This window comes from Bolinopsis microptera, chromosome 7 (assembly GCF_026151205.1).
Source record: "Bolinopsis microptera isolate Bmic1 chromosome 7, MBARI_Bmic_1.0, whole genome shotgun sequence".
Lineage (NCBI taxonomy): Eukaryota > Metazoa > Ctenophora > Tentaculata > Lobata > Bolinopsidae > Bolinopsis > Bolinopsis microptera.
Window position 1 is genome coordinate 16032165 of NC_087078.1, and position 15653 is coordinate 16047817.

A 15653-nucleotide genomic window follows, 5' to 3' on the forward strand; every position below is an offset into this window, starting at 1 on the left:
AGCAAGGAAGATGAGCAAGCTTCTTAAAAGGCAAGATGTGGTCGCTAACTGCCGTTATCTCCTCTTCAAAGCATACAAGAACTACACGGACGCCAAAAGTTCATGCAGAAACCTGGAGTGGCCCTTCACCCACAAAGGTGTTGACCTGGCAAGTGTGAACAGCGAGGAGGAGAACAAGGAGATCAGGATCCTGCTGCAGCTAGCTCACGGTGTCAAACAGGTCGGGAAGCTCTACAACAGAGACAACTGGGTCTGGGTTGGGTTGGAGAAGACACTCAACAACAAGGTTCTGCTAGCTAAAGAAGAGCGAGGTCCCGAGAACTACAACGCCTCAGAATGGCAGTGGTTGGACGGTACCCACCCCAAGTACACCAAGTGGATGAGAGACATGCCGGACCAGGGATACAAGAAGAAATACGATGATTTCCAGAACCACGTCATGGTTAACAAGAGAGGCCGATGGGACGATACCTTCCCTGAGATTGAGGCACCCTACGCCTGCAATTACTGTGGAAAGTACATTGTGGTTGCAGAGCACGTGACCTGGTTCCACGCCAAGTCTGCCTGCGAGTCCTACGGTCTGACCATGGCTATAGTGAACAGCATGGCTGAGAACATAGAGTTGGGCTGGGCTGCCAACATCACCTTCGGGTCGGACCCGGAACACAAGAGATGGAACAACACTAACTGGATCTGGCTGGGAACTGAGGAGATAATGGACGCGGAGGATCACGGAACTGGGGAGTGGATCCACCATGATGGGAGCGAGCTGGGATGGAACCCCGTCTGGGACAGGAAACTACAACCGGACAACAGGGTCGCTAAGAGGGGAGAGCAGAAAGTGGTGGCATTCTCAAGGATCAACCAGAAGTGGGACGACTCTTTCACCTGGAGGAAACGACCTTTCGCTTGCATGTGCCCTCACAGGTCATGTCACTTCCCCGAATAGACGAGAAAGTGAAGAGTAGTGATGTTAGTGTACGAGGAGGAGGAGGTTAGAGGCACTGATGAACTACATTGTGAATTTTACTCTTTGAACACAACTATATTGTCGGTTAATTAATGGTCTAAAATTTTATTTGAAGAGTTTTAGAAAAATTTCTAGTGACGGCTCACCAATATTTGAATTCTTGAAAATGTCGCTAGCTGTATGCCTGCAAAAAATCTATCGTTTTCGATTTCTATGATACGAAATATGTATTGAAATTATTGTAACATGATAATATTGTGCTTTACGTTTTAGGATAGTTATGATTTAGTATTTCATTTTGTGGATAAGAACAAACCCAGTGCACACTATTTTCAGTTAGTTCGAACCAAACGTTAAATTCGGCCATTAAAACACGAATACCTACCGCAATTTATCAATAAAATCAGGGCGCCCTGTCCTCAAAGGACCCCATTCATCTTCATTATAATTCACGGTCAATCGAAAAATTACAGAGATTTTCATTCCACGTAACGATGTGATAACATGATGATTATTCAGAAATAACACGTCTGATGACACGTCTGTGAGTCGTTGCTGATAAAACTGATATTAAAGAATGGGTACTGCGGAGTAGGTAATTTCAGGTGGGCCGATACCATATTATCGAGATAAGATGTTGTGAAAATAAGGTGCAAAAACTTAAACAGGAGGTCATTCCAGAAGACGTGATTAATCATTTGCATTATCCTCAATTCTGTAGATCAATAGATACAGCGCGACCGATTTTGTGATCGTCTAGAGCCTGATGGATCATTAAATTTGTCAAAATGGAGAGGACGGAGGACACAGACATCTAAAATTTGGATTAAATAATATCAGATCATCATAATATCATAGTACAGTTTCAGGAGACTATCTAACATCAAGGTGTTAGAATGTTGGACTTAAGTAAAATAATCACAAAACGTACAGACCAATAAGCGTACAGAGAGCTGAAATTTAAGTAAACAAATTTGTTGCTGATTTACGCAATCACTTTTTATGCAAGCTAACCAAAACAAAATTTCTGATTTGATTGATCACATGTAAAGCTATTACATCACTGATCAACTGGAACGCGGTGGTCGTTTGTGTGTACACGTGATTTGTAACTTGGATTTTTATTGGTCCCCTCAAATTCCGATTTATCAGTTCGTCGCAGCGGGAGACTTAAATGTTTTGAAAACAAAATGTGATCAGTAACAGAGTCCCACAAGTATACAGTTCAGAGCACATGTTATCTGATGATATTACACCGGTAGGGCACGGTAGGGGAGTTCCAGTTCTCATAGACAATCTTTCCATTCTTTACGGGCAAAAACAATCTATAATCGAAACTTCTATGCTTCTACTCGCGACATGTCCTTTAATAAACACAGTGTTGGCACAGTTATGGGCTGATGACTGCAGAAGTAAAATACAGCATGCATCACGCACCATGAACTTGATGACATGAAGTGAGCTAAATCAAAGCTCAGTTCACCGTTCCAACGCCGTGCAGCGCGGGAAATTTCAAAAGTATAGTTACAAGCACCAGGACAGCACTTTGAGTGCAAATGTTTACCTTTACAGCTACAGTACTTACGAACTTTACTTGTAACGTTGTAAGTACATAAAGTGCGTGTTAAGATAAACACACGAGTGATTTGTACTGCATCAGACTAAGAAGCAGAAGAAGTGAAATCCGCTATAAACTGGTAATCTCGCTAGTTTTTAAACTCTAAACACCAAGCAAGCATGTCAGAAATCCCCTTACGATGATTCTTATTAGTGAGCCGCATTACACTTTAGTGCGGAGGAATTAAAAATAGAAATCAAATAACTAAATTACTTATTAGTTTTCTATTTAACTGAAAATATTAGTTATTGACCTGGCTGATCTCCGAGAAGGATATACTGGAGGATTCCATCATTTCCCTTGTCAGCATCGGTTGCTTCAACTTTCCCAATAACCCTGAAATCGAGATCAATGTAACTTCATGGTGATTTCCACACACTTACACACTAAATGATTGCCAGTAAATCACTTCGAAAAGTTTCGAATAAAAGTTAAACATGACTAACTTGTCTTGCTCCACGGGGTCGTATGCATCGAAAGAGAAGATAGATTTAGTAAATTCGGGGGCAAACTCATTGATACCTTCCACTTTCACAGTAACAGTAGCGTCTGTAGATTGATCGTGAATATTTGTGACGCTGCAAGTCAACCTGAATCAATAGATACTGTTAAATAGACATATTATATATACTCTATAGAGTGGAGAAAAAAAATGTATCTTCCATTTCCAAATCCCTTGTTTGGTTGAGTTTTTATAAGATCATATCCCAGAAAGACAGAACGTTTGACTTCCAAATATTCTACAAGATCAACTAACGAGTAAGATTGGTGTTGTTCGTAGTCCAGTTGGCTGGTAGTGGTGATGACCCCACTCTCTCCGTCTATCACAAAGACAGACTTGTAGTTTTCGTTTTCTGCATCCCAAGATAACTGGTACCTGGACGAAGAGGTAGTGTGGGTTTAATTAGGATAATTAAGAGGTAGTGTGTGTTTTATTAGGATAATTAAGGCTACCATTGGTTTGTAATGTGGTGCCAAGATCATTGTTCTATTTAAAATGGTCAACGTCTTTCTTACCTAATGGGACTGCTAGAGGACCCAGTACACTTCCCTGCGGTACTCCCGACTTCAGCTGTCTCTGACAACTTCTCTCCTGGTAAGACATGACCATATTAGGAAGTATAGCAAGGGAGTTTACCATTTTACCAATGACATATATTCACGGATCATCAAATTGAAAAGTAAATCATGTTAACATTGAAAGGCCATAAATATGTTACACTCAAATCATAAATATATTTGGCAAATTAATTGCGTTTAAAATATTCATGTCACACACGACGTATTTACCATTTTGTGAAACTAAGGGTGCCTGTCCATCGTCTTTATAAACATTTACTACGAGATCTGTAGTGGTGACATATCTTCCATCTGATGCTCTGACCTCAGAAGTTAGCTGTGAAGAAGAGACCCCTTTCAGGGTGTTGAAAATGCTTATCTCTCCTGGCGAGAAAGTTTGTTCAACACTGATTCTAGTTCTAGTTTCTACACTAATTTTCGACGTATTCGGTTCAAATATTTCGACAGTACCAATTCGACCTGATCATTCATGTATCCTTTAAGAAATAAGAACTGCAAGCCGATTAATTTATGAAAGTAAACCTGTTTCTGAATCTATCACAAAATATGGACTAGATATTGCGAATGTGATAGTATCGTCAAGGTCTGCATCCATTGCTTCTACTTTTGCAACAACCTGTAACAGTTTAGGATACTGTTTGAAAGCTATTTGGATTTATAATCTCTTTTACGCATTTTCTAATAATTCTTCGTTACTGTTATTTTATGAACAAAATCGGAATTTCTTATTCAACCCTATAACAATAAAAGCTATTTTCAAATTATCTGTAGCAACAAAATCCAACCTGATCAACAGAAGCCAGCTCGGATAGGTCCACTATATAAGGGGTACTGAGAAAGACAGGTTTAGTATCACTGACATCTAAAACCTGTATCTGTATTTGTATTGTATCGTTGTGGATATGATCGCTGTCGTACACAGCTACTTCTATCATGTAGTGGTCTTCAGTTTCTCTGAAATAAGGTTTTGGTTAGAACTTTTGAGGGTTCTGATTTTTCGGAACTGTGAGATGAAACTGTGCTTGGTACTGGTAGTAAATAAGGTTTGGTGGTTTTGATGCCAAGGAGGAGGGGGAAGTTTTGATATTGTCGAATGTTTTGTTAATAATTTTCTGGGAAAATAAATAGAGACGAGGCAAACATTTTGGCACAATGGCGATGGATGGTTTGTGTGATGGAAAAATGGACCGGTACGGGTAAGCTTGGAAGGTAACCGGGAATTAATATGGGGACTTACTGATTTACCGAAACTTTCGACTACAATATACTTCATACTTCAAGAGACAGTACTATGCTAATTAGTGCACGAATTTGATCACGTGATAAGAAGTTTTGTGCCCCGAAAAGGAGTAATGACGGCAAATAAGTGAAATGTGTGTCACCTTTATGCTTGTTGGACAGCCTGTCGTGATTTGTGACATTTCCTCCAAATTTCATCTTTACCAAAATCACTAAACTATTCCATTATTAATTTTAAACATTTAACCCTAACTTTTGAATACGAACCTGTTTTGATAGGACTCGAAAGGTTAAGAAAGCGTCTACGATATTTCTAAAAGGGCCGGATATCATAAGCTTCTCTATTGTTGGTTTCCATTAATGCCATAATATGCACTTTAATGATCATTTTATGATCATATTTTACTCATTTTAATCTTCGTAGGTGGCCATAGTCACACACATAGAGTTGATCACTTTGGAGTGGTAATCAGTGATTGGAATGTAACGCCCAGTAGTAACACTAGACATTCAGCCTGATATCATCTACCTCCTGCTGAGAACATGTTTTTTAGCACACTGAACACTGAGATTGGCTCAGTTTAAAGGACACACTGAACATCGAACACTGAGATTGGCTCATTTTAGTATATTTCATTTTTTATCAATAAAATAATCAAAATTTAGGAATCGGTTACCAAGATCGAGTTCAAAACCTGAAGATAATGGTTCGGTACCTTGAACGATATTTAGAAATGGAAAACTTAGTCCCCTGTTTCAAAGTAAAGGTGTTATATGCGTATGAGATAAAGGACCTGTCATTTTAAACAGGGTAATTTAGTCCCTGCTTCGAATGATAAAGGTGTTATAAGCTAATATAATAAGATAAAGGAGCTGAACCAACGACGGGCTTAACTACTGGTTGAGTTCACCACGCCTCTAAGGATTCTGTTAAACAGGGTTAATGTGGATTGTGGTTTAATGTGAGGGCAACGAGTCGTTTATAATGAGTATGGTTAATAAATATTAATGTAATATACATCATGTGTAATATATATCATGTGGCAAGGCGTCCTCCAATGTGAACGCGAGTGTCAAAAAGAGTTTCAATAACTTGATTCGTAGCTTTTTGAGAAAACTTATTTAACAGAATATCAGAATATCACAAACCATCTGATTTATTATATGATATATCTGTGTCAAGTTTTCCGTGAGCGACGTATTTAGTCTCTGCCAAGTCCCAGTTACCCTGGTATAAAGTGTGAACCAGGTATGTGGGAGTTCATGCTCTCTTCCCACTGATGACGTGTCACACGGTGTCACACTGTCACACAGACACCCTGGAACAAGGCACTAATTACCTCTTCAGTCTTCACCTAGTCTGGTTCTGTGATGCTGATCTACTCTCAGATCATCAGCTCAGATAGCCCTGTTAGCTCACCCTCTCTCAGACATACAAGGTTTGTCCACATTATCACGTAACATTTACAGATTTACGTTAGGGGTTGAGAGTAGGGCGGGTGCCAAATGTACCGAATAACGGTTTAGATAACAGCCTCGGAATAAGGTGACAGTTTTACTACTAAAATTGGGGACCGGGGCTTATCGAATCTCAGAAAGTTTACAGCCTCAGATTGGCAGAGTAAATATGTTATGTAATGAGTGTATTAATGTATGACGTCTGAGTAATGAAACTCTGTGGAACGCAGGTGGGAATGTTAAGAATGTACCACAGCTGGTGCTACGGTTAGTTCTGAGTTTACAGACATTGTGGGACCAGGATCATGTTTCCATGGAGTCTGAAAACTCTGACATCCACCACCTAATAAAAATGCAGTATTCACAGATTTATCCAATGGGAAATGAGCAGCAGAGTCTCGTGACATAGTTTTAGAAACTTCTATAGAGCGATGTAGTAAGTGCTGGCCGGGGGACGGCTGTGTTATAACGTCAGACATGTTGAGGATTTCATGGGGAGTTCTCAAAATTACCCACTTACAGAATACTGGTGGGTGTCACCATGGTAACCCCTGACAATACCCATTAATCACAATATTCACAACTTCGTGTGAATACCGTATTATTATGTTTTAATATTGCTACCTTGCTGCATCTCTCATTAATTTGGCAGACACAAACATCTCCCTAATTTGATTCAAGGACCCCAGCTATCTTACTCGAGCATTGTCTGGGTCCTTGAACAAGGCGTGTTAAAGCTAACTTGGTGTGTTACCGTAGTACTCAGTAATCTCGACTAGTTAGTGGTTGATAATCTTCCAACAAACTCGGAAGAGTCGGTTCCAGGGTGATCAGGTGTTAACCCTTTGCCTGCTAGTGACGTCATCACATCACAACACATGGCACGATAATGTGGACATGGTAATTTTAAATGTTAACTAGTTAGTAGCTATGTTGGGATACATCCCTGATATAAACCACATGGTGGAACTGGAGAGTGTGTGGGAGTGGCACAGGAACAACCCTCCCAATTTAAGAGTTTGGCGGCCAAATTTCAGTATGAAATTTTGCAAGGTGATCTGTAGCAAAACAAAAAGTTTCAGTTCACTAAGCAGGTACGGATCATGCTGAAGAATTATTTGTGAAGTAGTTTTAAGTTATTGTTGTAATCACGGTTTTTAGTAAAAGCCATATACCCAGGATGTTACTTTACTTTAATTAGTTGATATTTTGGTTTTATTAATTAAGTTGTTGAGCAACTAATAAATGCTTTTCTTAACCTTTCTTATCCCAATATCATGCCACTTCTTTACTTCATTTCTGAACTTAAAATTTAACTTCTTTCAATCTAGACAATTTGTTTACACGCACATACAAACTAATTACACACTATACACTCTATTATTAAGATCCTGTATACACATCATATTGTGGTAGTTGACTCGAAAAGCTAACGGCGAATGTGGGATTTTGAGTTGATTACTATTGATGTATCGTACGCAAGCAGATTTCAATAATAAACTCTCAAGTGATTGTGAACCTTCGATCTGGTCAGGTTAGTATGAGGTGTTGTACAAAACTGAAAACAGGTTACACACGTTGTACGTGTTGATACTTAATCAGCGTGTGCAAGTGTGGGTAGTGGGTACTGGGTATGCTAAACACAAATTCATCTGGATACAAATCCTTGCGCCATGAGATACCTTTGTTTTATACTCATAGAATAATGCCCCATCTAGGAGGAGTTCGATGTCAAGCTCAAAGTTTCTTAGCCGGCTCTAGTGACTGTTTACAAGATTATGTTTAGAAGTTTATTAGCTTTTTTTGCTCACAAATTGCCATTTTGAACTCTGGTCGAATTTGTCTTGAATTTCGTAACCTTCTCCGCTTTTTACCTATTTCTAGGATACAATCAGCACACAGTGATCAATTTCAAGGCTTGTTTCTTCATCGTGTATCTTTAGAAAAATATAATTCTGCATAGAGGACCCGAGCGTGATTCCATTTCATTTCTTTCTAGTTTTAAAAAAAATGTTTATACGGTACCGATCGTAAGCTTTTCAGAGTAATGGAGCAGGCAAAATGTACTAGAATTTAAAGATGAGATGAGGACGGAAGATGAATGTATTTTGCCGGAATTTATAAATACAGAGATCAAGAAAGATGAAGATGATTTACATATCAAATCAGAAATGTATTCGAATCCTACTTTGCAGATGCAGTATATAACAGAACCTCGTCCACACTATGATTCTACGGTTATCGCTGGAGACACATATAAATATGAAGGCCAAACATCACCACAAAATGTACAAAACAATGCTCATTTAGAACTTAACCAAACTTTTGTTGCCGAAACAGAATGGATGAAAGTAACCCAAAATCAATTAGAATTCTCTGATACTGTTTGCAGTCCCAGCAAAACATCAACATTACCTTCCGATCAGCGATCTCATACCGGCGAGTGTTCCTACAGTGCAAGCAAAAAATCATCTTTATTTTTACATCAGAGGAGTCATACCGGTGAAAAACCGTATAAATGCTCTGAATGTTCCTTCAGTGCAAGCCAAAGATCATCTTTAGTTCGCCACCAGAGGATTCATATCGGTGAAAAACCGTATAAATGCTCTGAATGTTCCTTCAGTGCAAGCCAAAGATCATCTTTATTTTTACATAAAAGGATTCATACCGGTGAAAAACCGTATAAATGCTCTGATTGTTCCTTCAGTGCAAGCCAAAGATCATCTTTAGTTCGCCACCAGAGGATTCATACCGGTGAAAAACCGTATAAATGCTCTGAATGTTCCTACAGTGCAAGCCAAAAATCAAATTTATTTTTACATCAGAGGATTCATACCGGTGAAAAACCGTATAAATGCTCTGAGTGTTCTTACAGTGCAAGCTACAAATCATCTTTATTTTTACATCAGAGGATTCATACCGGTGAAAAACCGTATAAATGCTCTGAGTGTTCCTACAGTGCAAGCCAAAAATCAAATTTTATTTTACATCAGAGGACTCATACCGGTGAAAAACCGTATAAATGCTCTGAATGTTCCTTCAGTGCAAGCCAAAGATCATCTTTAGTTCGCCACCAGAGGACTCATACCGGTGAAAAACCGTATAAATGCTCTGAATGTTCCTACAGTGCAAGCCAAAGATCATCTTTAGTTCGCCACCAGAGGACTCATACCAGTGAAAAACTGTATAAATGCTCTGAATGTTCCTACAGTGCAAGCCAAAAAACATCTTTATTTTTACATCAGAGGATTCATACCGGTGAAAAACCGTATAAATGTAATAGATGTTCCTACAGCGCAAGCCTAAAATCACCTTTAGTTCGCCACCAGAAGGTTCATGCCAGTAAAAAGCCAAACCAATCTTCTGAATGTTCTTATAGAGATAGCCATGAGTCAAGGTTGGTTTCTAATCAGCGGAATGATATCGGAGAAAACTCACATACTTTTTATAAAAGTGGCCAGGCTTCCAATCCTCTACAAAACGATACTGTTGGAGGACCAATAATTTTCGTTAAGCCTCTACCTTTGACGAAGCTTCTAACATTTGCAAAGCCTCTGACCTTATTTAACCCCTTTCACCCCAGTTTCAGCTTACCTCCCAGTTCCTCCTTCAGTTATCAACCAGCATCTCAAATGTCTCACCCTGCAGCTCCTCTCACCTTCTCACCTGGTGAGTCTGTCTTCACACCTCCTCCCTCTGTCTCACCTACCTACTCTACAACAAATCCTCCCCCTCTCATATCTCCAGTCAGTACAGTGGTTACGGGGCGTAAATAACTGGAGCATATCGCTATTGAAATGTATGTAATATCAAACGCCGGGGGATCACTAGTTATAAGTTAACGTACAGTGATCACTGAGGTCATATCTTGTTCCTGAACAGCATTATATCATATATCAGTCAAGACTGAGATTGTTAACAAGTTCAAGTGACACTCAACTCCTACGCATCAAATGAATGGGATAAATAATTGGATTTTGCAAGTTTTCTTCTCTATCCATCCCGAAACCCGGAATTTGAAACTGACAAACATTCCTTTCTCCGATCCCGGCTCCCTTTGTCTATTTTGACATAGAAGTCTGAGCGGCGCGTGGCAGTGGGGTATTGTTTTGTTTGGTGTGAAATATTGTGAAGATATATTGTGTGAAGATATATTCTCTGTTGAAGATACGAACGATCAGTGGAAGATGATGCGTAATTTAGCCACTCTAGTCTGGGAAAAATTACGGCAAATCAATTATTTTCCCCGGAACATCACAGTCAATGATATTGTAGTTGTACCTAACTGGAAGAGATGATTACATTTTCCTTGATCGGTCTCCTCCCAAAAACAAGTCTGGCTTTCTTGTCATCTTTTCTTGAAAAAATCATGGAACTTGCAATGGCCAAATTTTAAAATGTCGTTATTAATTTGCAAGAAAAGATGTGTGAAACATTACTTAGCTTGGACTGCTCGCAATGTTTTTCTTTGTGACAAGCACAAACTTGAATGACAATTGACACGTTTTAGTAAAATAGCCGACTGTTTTACGCGTATTGGGCGTGCTTGTTTACGATAAATAGCAAAACATGATGTTTTAATAGTATTAAATTAGTATAAAAGTAATGACTCAAGAGAACGGAAAGTGTTTTAAAACTGTTTTGTTTACGAATGATAGCACGGTATTTTCTAACAAGCCTGATGATTTCACGTTTAATCGTGACGTGTGAAGTTACACCGCAGATGATGTGATTTTACGTGATGAAGTAGAGATTTACTTGTTGAATATCTAAAATATGAAGTAAAGTTTTAATATATTTAAAACATCTTCCTGGACTAGGGACGGAATGCCAGAATGTCGGAATGAGAGTCACACGTACACAGTGAGAAAGTGTCCCATATAAAACATGGTGTGTGGTCTCCTGCAATAATTCATCTTGTTTGAGGATATTTTTCATTTTTATTTAATATTTTCCTTACGTCATTCGATTTTTTAACGTTGGTTAATCTTTTGGACAATGTAAGTGATAGATCTTCTTGAAGATATATTTAACGTTCGTTGCGTAAAATTCTACAACTAAACTTGAAGATTGTCAGCAATAAATAACCAAAATAATATTTGTCATATAAACGGCAATCTGATAGCGATATCACTTTATTTCGGAAGAAACTGTACCTGTGTGTAGTAATTGAGTTTGCGGATGTGTAATACGCAATAAGGGCACGACATAATACTATTTTGTTTCCCGGAATTTGGATTTTGACATTCTTGAACGATCCGGATCTTATCATAAAAGAGTGCCGAGTTTAAGTCGGAATCAAAACGAAGGAACCCCAAATATATTGAGAATATTGACACCTACAGTTTCTGTTAAATACCAGAGATCAGTTAGAATGACACAAAAACTTAACATTCCCACAACTTAATTATCACCTTAATAACACCAGAATGTGTGTGTGTGTGTGTGTGTCTGTCTGTCTGTCTGTCCGTGTGTAATTTCCGGTCGGTTATACAAAAAAAACGGTAAGAGTTACGGGACTGATTTTTTCGGTATAGTGTCGACAAAACTCTGATGAAGCCCATAGGAAATTTTTTTTAAAATCGGCCGGTGGTAAGTGGTTTTATTGATGGTTTTGTACCACAAATGTTACATAAAGTTGCTTGAGCAGAACGGCAAGAGTTACGGGGCCTGCTCTCTCTTTCTCTCGCTCTCTCTCATTACTGTGTAATATGTTATCTGCTGCATTTAAGTAGCGTCATAATTGGATTAGCCCGGAAGATTTGCTGTAATGTTATACCTTAAGCTTATTAGGGGAGGGAGTACTGTTAGTGTTTGGGGTCTGTTTGGACTGCAGAGAGAGAGAGAGAGAGAGTTCATACGACAATGTTATGCGTGTTTTCAAATATAATATGCGGGTGTGGTGCGGAGTTAACAAGGGTTAATTTCTATAACGATTTAAATAAAAATAGAAAGCGGTTCAGGACGGGAGTGATGAGGTGTAATACTCGGTGTTCAGACCTTATGATCATGGAATGTGGTGCCTAATAATGATTAAATTATCCACAAGAAATAACTGATTATGAGATTATTGTTTAAGAAACTATTGGGTCACCTAATGCGGGTTTTGACTCAGCGGGTAATTACTCCTACCCTTTTTAACTGCGGCAGTGAAATCCCGGCCGTAGGCCGGGTTACACTAGTAAATAATAATATGTAAAAGAGTGTTATACTATTATATCATATTATTATAATATTACCTGTCAAGTAGTACTTTGTTTCTGACCACCCCCGCCACACTATCCACAGAGAAAACATCACTATCAGTCAGCAGAGAGAAAGTCATCTTGTCTTCATCACTCGTATCTACATCTGTAGCTACCAGTGTCGTTATTTCCGACCCTGAGTTGTAGTAAAATTATAATCTATATTATACAAAACGATACAAGAGTAGGTATCTCCCGGTGTCGGGATTTCCTGAGGCTTGCTTATCTCCTTTTTAGTTAAACTCTAAGCCACTTTGTGCCAATTAGTAATCTATATCAGACAGCAATCCACCGTACGAGCAAAATTATTAATTTCGTAGTCCAAAAATCTGATTCAACAAAAAATAAAAACTGTGACTGTGAGTGAGGTTTTACAGTTAATATAGATTGTTGCTAATACCAATATTTTTACCGTAAGTTTATATACCGGGAGATATTTAGTTAATAATTAGTAACCAATTATTTAATAATTAGTTACTTGAGGTTTGAGTGGTCAAGATTGTTAGGTACACAAATAATTTTCAGTTATAGACCGTTAAACACCGAATTTAGTATTAAATAATTAAATTTCGCAACCACAGCGCCCCTTAAATCACCTATTTTGCAGCTATAAAAGAACATGAACTATTTACCTCACGACCTTTTGAAGTTCGAAAAGTTGCTTAACTAATTTGTGCAACTTTACCACTCGCAATGAAACATGACGCAAATCAAGCACCTCCATTTTCCACCATACACAACTAAACACGTGTTTCAGATGTAACCACTATACGGGGCCCCGCAATCCGAATGGTCCATCCTCCTTCGACAGTGACTGGTCATACTCGAGAACTAAAATAAACACTAATTTTGACACCTCACTGCACAGCCCACAGGAGACACAAAAACAAACCACCACCTTCAAGCTTCAGTACTTTCAACAATAACATTGACTCACTTCACGACCGGCACATAACAGAATCTGCTCTCTATTCTTATGCCTGAACAACATCCAACAAGCTCTTATATTTAATAAATATTAGAGCATGTGAATAACTAAGATATCACCTATAATTTACGTCGTTCCATTGCGTATCCATCTCACTCATTCTACACCTCTATTACAGATTACAATTGTTCATTGTCTGTCCACATGCACACGTTATATTGATACTGATAGAGTTGAACTGCCAGCAGAGATAAAAAGGCCACCTAAGTTTCAATAATACAGGGTGGGCCAAAAGTCAGTGTGCAAACGTTGGGTCTTATACCTCCGCCGTGTTTTATATTTGAGAGCTGTTGCTTTGCAGATGGCATACTGTACTTACTGGTTCGAGGATTCCGTCGTCAAAATTTGAAAATTCGAATATTTTAGACCACGCCCATTCAATATTAAAACACCTATATTGTTTTCTCTGAACATGCTGAACGCCTAATTTTTTTAGAAACGGTAGATTATCAAATTTTGCATATGATCTGAAAACATGAGGTAAAACGGATTAGAAATGACGAAGTTATTAAGCATTTTGTGTATCTCGTTAACAAAATTGACTGGGTGATTATGTGACACCATGACACGACACCTTAATTGGGCACTCTTAACAATTCCCATAATGTTTAACGGGGTAGTTAACGGGGTCACCTTATCACGTGATTAGGTAAACCAATCACCTGATCACACGTAATGAATAAACTCGTTATGCTTCATATCTCGGTCATCTGAGAAGCTACAGTTCTAATTCTTTCAGGACAAACGTAATTCGAATGGCCAAACACAATTCAATAACATTTAGCTTGATCCGACTATCCAAACTATCAAATAAATGTGAAAATGAACCTCCATTTGAAAAAAATGAACGCGAATATTTTTCGAGTTGACAAATTCCTCGAACCAGTGGTGGTACTAAGTCATACCAGAAGGAAGTATTTCAATTGGGCACTCAGTGACTGAGCTATTAAGGCCAACGTTTGCACACTGACTTTTGGCCCACCCTGTAGAATATACTGATATTGAAACGTCATGTGCAGCCGTTATTATTCTGTATTGTCGTAATGTGGGCCAAGTAAAGGAAAGAAAACAGTTGAATTGTCGCCTGTCAAGCAAGAGTAGCGCACATGCGGTTTACAAACATCGGCTGTTCATCTGGTACCAGTCTCTGTGACTTCAGTGAAACGTAAATTCATGAGAAATAATTCTAGAAATTTATCTACGACTAAAACAGCTAGTTTGTCGATCAACAATTATTCCATGTCATGTACTCGCTACTGTTCCACAGCCTGCACAGTTCACTGCCCTAGTGTCCTCGCTGTCAAACTCTAAATTTCTCCACTTTCCCACCTGATCACTTTCCCACTTCTCCACAGACTCCACTCCTCACATTCTACTCTGCCCCGTTACTCCACTGCTCTGAGTGCTGCCCTGCCAATATTCTACAGTTGTTCCGGTACTCTATATTGTTGAGTGTGCTGGTGATATTCTGGTAATGAATTGGAGGTTCTTTAACAGCAATTATAAATCCCAGCATCATTATAAGCCCGTCGCAATAAACCCATGACTGACCTTTCAATTGACAGAGGTGCGAACTCTGCGAAGTTAACGGAGAAATTTCCCACTATCTTCATGATTAAAACTCCAGTTTCTCCCTCTCTTCACTGGTCCGACAATCGAGATACTAAATATTTTACCGAGCCGAAAGTTGGGAAGATGCGAATTCCTGACATTGTTGCCATGGCAACTCAAATTTAAGTTATCACGCGAAATATATCATTTCAACAAGCTTCTCCGTGATTTTAATGGAGGGTCGGATAAATGTGTGGAAGGTTTCCAACGCACGCCTCAACTTGGCTAGGTCTCCTAAAACCAGACGTAACTCATTCTTACTCAAGTATGTGTCATGTTCAACTCAATTAGACGTTCATGTAAAATTAACATTGTGATTAGTTTTTGAAATGAGAAAGGCGGATACTTGGTGTCTTTCTCTCACAGAATCTCAGATAGAGGTCACGTGATAACACATTATTAGGTAAGGGTAACTGTGCACGCTAAGATATGGGCAGGGCAGCC

General features: G+C 38.9%; 2 protein-coding genes across 3 annotated transcripts in view; one reads left to right on the forward strand and one right to left on the reverse strand.

Annotated features, from left to right (window-relative positions):
• LOC134818412 (protocadherin Fat 3-like) overlaps window positions 1-15653 on the reverse strand; it is a 44589-nt gene that overhangs the window by 20592 nt on the left and 8344 nt on the right. For both annotated transcript variants that reach the window (XM_063827941.1, XM_063827940.1), the window contains exons 13-20: window positions 12605-12746; window positions 4454-4622; window positions 4191-4284; window positions 3879-4031; window positions 3606-3681; window positions 3346-3465; window positions 3035-3178; window positions 2842-2924 (exon numbers count right to left, since the gene is read on the reverse strand). In XM_063827941.1, the coding sequence (XP_063684011.1) occupies window positions 2842-2924; window positions 3035-3178; window positions 3346-3465; window positions 3606-3681; window positions 3879-4031; window positions 4191-4284; window positions 4454-4622; window positions 12605-12746 (981 nt within the window). The remainder of the gene's footprint in view (window positions 1-2841; window positions 2925-3034; window positions 3179-3345; window positions 3466-3605; window positions 3682-3878; window positions 4032-4190; window positions 4285-4453; window positions 4623-12604; window positions 12747-15653) is intronic.
• LOC134818020 (zinc finger protein 501-like) lies at window positions 4821-10141 on the forward strand. Its single transcript, XM_063827428.1, has 3 exons — window positions 4821-4864; window positions 8758-9762; window positions 9949-10141. Exons 1-3 carry the CDS (start codon window positions 4821-4823, stop codon window positions 10139-10141), a joined length of 1242 nt encoding a protein of 413 aa, XP_063683498.1.

Coding starts and splice junctions, on each gene's coding strand:
- LOC134818020 (XM_063827428.1), top strand. CDS start 4,821: ATGGCGATGGATGGTTTGTGTGATGGAAAAATGGACCGGTACGG. Junction 4,865..8,757: donor GGAAAAATGGACCGGTACGG/GTAAGCTTGGAA, acceptor TACTGTTTGCAG/TCCCAGCAAAACATCAACAT. Junction 9,763..9,948: donor AGAGATAGCCATGAGTCAAG/GTTGGTTTCTAA, acceptor CTTTCACCCCAG/TTTCAGCTTACCTCCCAGTT.